The sequence below is a fragment of the Apteryx mantelli genome, chromosome 8 (assembly GCF_036417845.1).
Source record: "Apteryx mantelli isolate bAptMan1 chromosome 8, bAptMan1.hap1, whole genome shotgun sequence".
Lineage (NCBI taxonomy): Eukaryota > Metazoa > Chordata > Aves > Apterygiformes > Apterygidae > Apteryx > Apteryx mantelli.
Window position 1 is genome coordinate 28,929,097 of NC_089985.1, and position 6,000 is coordinate 28,935,096.

At 47.1% G+C, this 6,000-nt stretch overlaps 1 protein-coding gene across 1 annotated transcript in view; it reads right to left on the reverse strand.

The window, feature by feature from the left end:
• The window catches only part of GIPC2 (GIPC PDZ domain containing family member 2), a 29,471-nt gene extending 23,939 nt beyond the window's left edge, over window positions 1-5,532 (reverse strand). Inside the window, exon 1 of the mRNA XM_067301012.1 lies at window positions 5,275-5,532. Coding sequence (XP_067157113.1) covers window positions 5,275-5,532 — 258 coding nt within the window. The remainder of the gene's footprint in view (window positions 1-5,274) is intronic.
• Between the last annotated feature and the right edge of the window lie 468 nt (window positions 5,533-6,000).

Below are 6,000 nucleotides of genomic sequence, written 5' to 3' on the forward strand. Positions count from 1 at the left end.
CACTTCCAGCTACCTTCCAGCATTTTCCAGCTGCCTTGCTCACTTTTTCCTCCGTAGGAAGAACAGTGAAGCTTGCCCAATGGCAGCAACCAGAAGAGAAACCAACTCCTCCGAGCTCTAACATGCTCGCGGCGCTCTATCAGCAACGCAACCCAAATACATCCACAGTACTGTAAAACAAGCATTTGCTGATTTACTGCTCTTTTTTCACCGCAAGTGCAGAAGAATTGCGGTGTAAATTCTTCAATATGGCTGAAAAGTGTTTGAGAAGCAGACCATTAACACAGCGAGCATTACACATACAATAAGGTATCAAATTTAAGCACCACTTAGGTGCACTTAGGGCAACAGCAGTACTTTAAGTTTTCAATGCAAGCAAACGATGTTTGCCATAACATGGTGAGGAAAGGGTTCAAAGAGGGTATTAAGCTTGTTCATTTGAAGTCTTCAATCCATAGATGAGATCATGAACAATTTGTTTCCATGGATAAGCAGATATGCTAAAACTCCAAGCACTTTTGTGCTAGAAATGAGTATTTCACAAGCTGACCCTTTTCTCTGACCTACTAAAATATGCTTCAGACTTTTTTTTTCAGACACCTGATTTTGGGCATACATTTTTCAGTACACCGTTTCATAAAAGTTTAAATCAAGCAGTTTTTAATCAAACCCTTTTATGAGAGTTGGACATGACACAGCTTCGCCACCTGCTCCCTGTTGAGCAGGAGGCGGCCGGGCTCTTGGCACAGCAGTCCGGGCACACGCGCAGCAGCTGAACTCTACTACTGGAAGCAGACCCCAAGGCAGCTGCCTTTCTGCTATTGGTGCTACTGGGATGTTTCCCCTTTTCCTGCCTTTTCCCATAGGATTCCTTATGAAGCAGAAATCCTTCCACCATGGAGGAAAGCCCAATGTTCACGGGCTCGGCAGGCACACCCACCGAGCACCCAACTCGCCTTGCCAGCCCCACCATGCTTCACCTTACAAAGCAAACAAAATAATCAAGAGAACAAGTTATGAGTGCACAAACTAAAAGCCCATATACTACGCCTTTGTAATTTATTATTTGCTTATCATTTGTTCAAGAAATTGCCCTGCCACTGTCAAACTTTAATATCCACATTTCTAGTGCTGGATTAGCTGCTTTGAATACTTTAAATCCCTACTGTCTGCTCCCACAGGAGCATACTACCAGCAAATGCTTGAATAAGTCTACATTGTGCTTTGGTCAATGCTTTTTTATTCCATTTATGATACGAGCTGCACTTGGCATTTCCACCCTCACAAGGAACATAACATCCCCTGCCACGTTTCCCTATAATCAGAGGAATAGTAATCCTAAGTAGCCGAGATCATATGCAAATACATTTTCCAACTACCTTCCCTATTTTATCCTTTATAGGAAGAATAGAGGAGACAGTTGTATTATCATGTCAGTAGAAAAACAGACATATTTGTGGATGGGTTATGTTGCTAGTTAAGGAATATTATCTATTTTATTTAGCACTCTGTTTCAGAAACCTTGCTGAAGAAACCAAGTTAAACCCAAGAACAAAACGATCTACCTCAAACAGGGCTCATATTAGTGATATGTTGCTAGAAGCAGTGTTTCCTCCCCCTCCCTGTGGAAAGGGCGTTCTGTTTGGACCAGAAAAAAAGAAATGCTGGGTAAACAAGAGAGGCAGGCAGAAATACAGGCTGAATGATTCAAAAGGGATAACTGAGATATTTGGCATTCACCTAGAAAAACAGAAGGAGAAAACTCGAAGAAGAAAAGATGAGCACTGGGAAAGCGTCAAAGAGTCCCCATGGTGACTGGGGTGTGATACCAAGTTGGCGCAGGATGGCTTCTTCACAGGTACTTGGTAGGATCTCCCTCCTAGAGCCAGCAGCCCATGCGGGTCAGGCCGGCAAACACTGGACAAGCGAAGGAATTTCAGCACAGGATCCTCGGCAGCTCCCTGGACCACACATTGGAGCCAGGGAGTGCAGAAGTTCAGATCAGAATAGTCCAACTCAGGGAAAATAAATAAAAGCCCTTAACTCCAGCTTCCCACATTTAACATCCCCTTCAAAGCTACACCTGCCTTGTTCTGCCCTGGGACATTTCCCCACCTTGCCCTGCTCCTGAGCCAGGTCTGCACAGAAGCGCGTCACTCTGCACCAATGCTCAGTGTCTATCCAACAAACACTGTTTTGTACCAGCTTCCCTCGTCACTCTTGGCCGCCAACCACAGATCCTGGAAAGGGATCTCCAGCAGAAGCTAAACTCGGCTGCTCCTGCGGGACATAATACGAAGAGGAAATGGGGGTGCTGTAACCCAGCAAGTCAAAAGAAGTGACAGATTACAAGTATAACTCATCCTGAGCGCTGCCGAAACACTTAAGTAGGAACGCATCCAAGAATTCACATCCTTGCCTACGCTGCAGTCAACTCCCATATCATGTTAAGTTGTACCCGCTTCTGCCACGGTTTGCCAAGTGCTCTCCACACTGAGCTCCCCCCTCGCCCCCCTTCTGTTTTCCATCTTGGTCACTGCAGAACAGATCTCTGTGATAATGCTCCTTTCCAAAGGCATTCAGGTTTCACGCTGCCCACAGGCTTCAGAATAGTTAGGTCACTGAACATTTCCTAGGCAGATAACACCTCCGAAGGGCATTCAAGCACCTCAGTGTCTTGCAGTTTGCTGAGGTGTACCTTCAGGCATTATTCTTTACACCAACTTGCCCAAAAGCAGCTTTAATTAATAAATAATACCATTTAAAATGTTTACACTTCTCATTTCCAGCAAGCTCTGCTGTTAACAAATCCATGCATTTCATGGCACCCCAATCAGGAAGTTGGTCCATCTCTCCATTAAAATGCAGTATAACAAAATCTTAGTGCTTTGGGCCATGAAGGAGTCACTCGGTCTTTCCATTTTTTAGTAACTATATTTATCTCGATCCCTGTGTTACAAATCCGTGTGTACTGTGTTAGAAATACCACCGTTACTGTTGGGTCCCTTTGCTTGGGTGTCCATGAATCCCGCATGCTGCTCTTTTCCATTTTCTCACCCACTAGTCTATTCACACAGTAGAATTATTTATACTTAAAAATACTGTACTTAGAATAATTTGTAAGTCATAGGCATGTACTGAACTTCCAAGCTTTGGAGTATTTTTGCTTCCCCAGCTTTGTAAGCGCTTGTAAAAGACCTTAGCATCTTAAACTGTGTCAATGAATCAATTATTCTTAAAAAATATTTTTCTCCCATGTGATGACACAAAAAAAAATAAAGATATATAAACTTCCTCATCCTAAGTATGACTTGCAAAGGTGCACCAAAGCAAGGCCGTTACAGAATGTAAATGAATGCCCTGCCAATATGCTCAGAGCTAAAACAGACCTACACAGTGTCTTGCAGTATTTTCACTAGTTTCAAGTGCAAGTTTCTCATATGGCCAATATCATGTTTCTTTCTGAGCAAAGAAACATAACTTATTTATGCAGACAGAGTTAAACCATACCCTCTCCTTCGGCCAGAAAGCTTCAGCACAAAACTGTTTCAAGATATGATATATTTTACCATTTATATTCAGATGCTTTCCCAGATTGTTACTTGCCATTCACTGATCTATCCTATTTCATCTTCTCTGACAAAAATCCTGTTGCAGGACTCTTTGGTCCAGATTCATCACTCATTTTTACACCAAGAAGTCACTTTGTTCACTATTTTCATTTTATGCAACTTAATTAGAACCCTTTACTCAAGAAATTCATTTGGCTTTAGAGAATAAGCTTGGTGTCTCCAGCACTAACTCCCCATCCCTTTTTTTTTTAAACCAATAAATCAAAATTTTAAAAATAAAACCAAGATAGAAAGGGAAGGGCCCCATAGAGAGGAAAAAAAGGAAGAGCCCATTCTCCAGCCAGTGAATGATGCCCGTGACACGCGTGGGATGTCCTGTTCCCACCTTTGGGGGCCTTGCACTATGCATGGCACAGGAGAAGTGGGAAGTGCACCGTTCATCCAGCACCGAATTTCTTAGTGAACGCTATTCTTCCTCAAGTCAGTGGAGCCACAGGATCAGTGCCAAGAGAAAGAGTTCAACAGTGAAATGAAGGAAAGGAAACTAAAACAGAAAAATGATCTGACAGTTATCGGGGCTTGAGAGTAAAAGGTATAACAGGCAACAGAACAGATAACAAAAGGGGAACCGAAGCTCCATATGGAAAGAAAACAGAGAAGCAAAAGGTCAGAAAGCAGCTGAGAAGGTCTGGGACACAGGTGCACCGGCTGGCAAAGGTACTGGTAGTTCTTAATTACTTAATGCAACAGTGACTGGTTAAACTGTGTTCGCTGCTACTGCCACTTTTATAATTTATTCTTTGAAGTGCTGCAAGGTCTAACCGCAGTAGCCTCTCAGAGCAAAGTCTATAGTAGTTTAAAGGAACCAGGTACGAATACAAGAATAAGTAAAAACCACATAACCAAACCACAATGAAACATTAGCACTTTGTTTCAAATTGTCACTCAGAGGTTAAGGTTGATAGAACCATGTAGGAAGAGCTTGATATGGCCACTGCCTTTTAACTAAGGGAAAACAATGCATTTACAAACACAAATGAATCATAATCCAAACAAGTGTTTAAACTCGGCTGAAAAAGATCAAAAAGGCAGCAGGGTAAAAAAAAAAATCCTATTATAGCTTTAATAGGCCTCCCTTAGCAATGGGCTTTTTTAAAGTAATCATTTGGCAAAGCAGAACATTTTTCAACTGCTCAGCATCATATGAATTTGTAGGGTTTTTTTTTTTTAAAAAGGCCAGATTTAAAGCATTATACCCCACTGCCTCCATTCTGTATATTTACCCTCATAAATCCATTAATTTTTTAAACGGGAAAGAATCACTGCAATCAATAATTCCTGCCCTGGAATTATTCCACCCACCCACGACATACATACACAGTTTGACCCTGCATTCGAGAGGTGCTAAGTTGCGCTAAACACCCGGTTAATGCCAGGTTAACTAAGATACTAGAGATACTCGAGTTAAAATGACCACTTTTTTGCTGTATAAGAGTTAGTTGCACTTGTATCCTTTTTCGTATGCGATGCTTCTTTCTGTCGCTACTTCGAAAGACTCTTAGAAATGATTTTTTCCCCCTCCTAGACGGAAAACCACGCCAAACGGACGGGCAGGCAGGCACGGGCAGCTCTGCCCCAGGCCCGCGCCACCCCCCCGCGCCCCTTGCAGCCCCGCGCGGCGGCGGCGGCGGCCGGGCCCTACCTGCGCGGGGGGGATGTGGAAGGCCTCGGCGATCTGCGCGTAGAGCTGGCGGGCGCTGGCGAATCCCTCCACGCGGCCCGTGGCGCTGCCGTGCGCCAGCTGCGCGTGGAAGTGCAGCCGCACCCGCGGCGCCGCCGCCGCGGCCGGGGCGCCGGTCGCGGCGGTGGGCGGCGGCGGCGGCGGGGCCGCCTCGCTCTCCACCAGCTTGGAGGTCTCCTTGCACTTGCCCCTCTTCTTGCCCCGCAGCCCCAGCGGCATCTTCCGCGCCGCCGCCGCCGGCTCCCCGCGCCGGACTCTGCCCCCGGCGCCGCCCCGGCCGCGCCGCCGCCCCGGCCCCGGCCCCGCGCAGCCATGCCGCCGCCGCCGCCGCCGCCGCCGCCGCCAGGTGAGTCCCGGCCGCGGCGGTGAAGCCCGGCCGGAGGCGCCGAGCCGCCCCGCGGGGGGCGCCGGGCCCCAGCGCCGCTGCCCGCCCCCCCGCCGCTGCCGGGCGGGAGCCGCGGCGAAGCAACGCGCTCGGGACGGAGGCGCCTCGCAGCGATAAGCAACGCTTAAGTAGCGCTGCCGGCCGCCCGGCCCAGCGGCGCAGGGTCGCCAGTGGGGGGCACGGGCGCTTCCCACCAGACTGCACCAAGAGCTTCGCCAAGACTGCGCTGCCCGGAAGACGGGCCGCAACACAGAACGCTGTCTTTTCCACTTTTTTCTCTCCTAATGGCATATAATATAAAC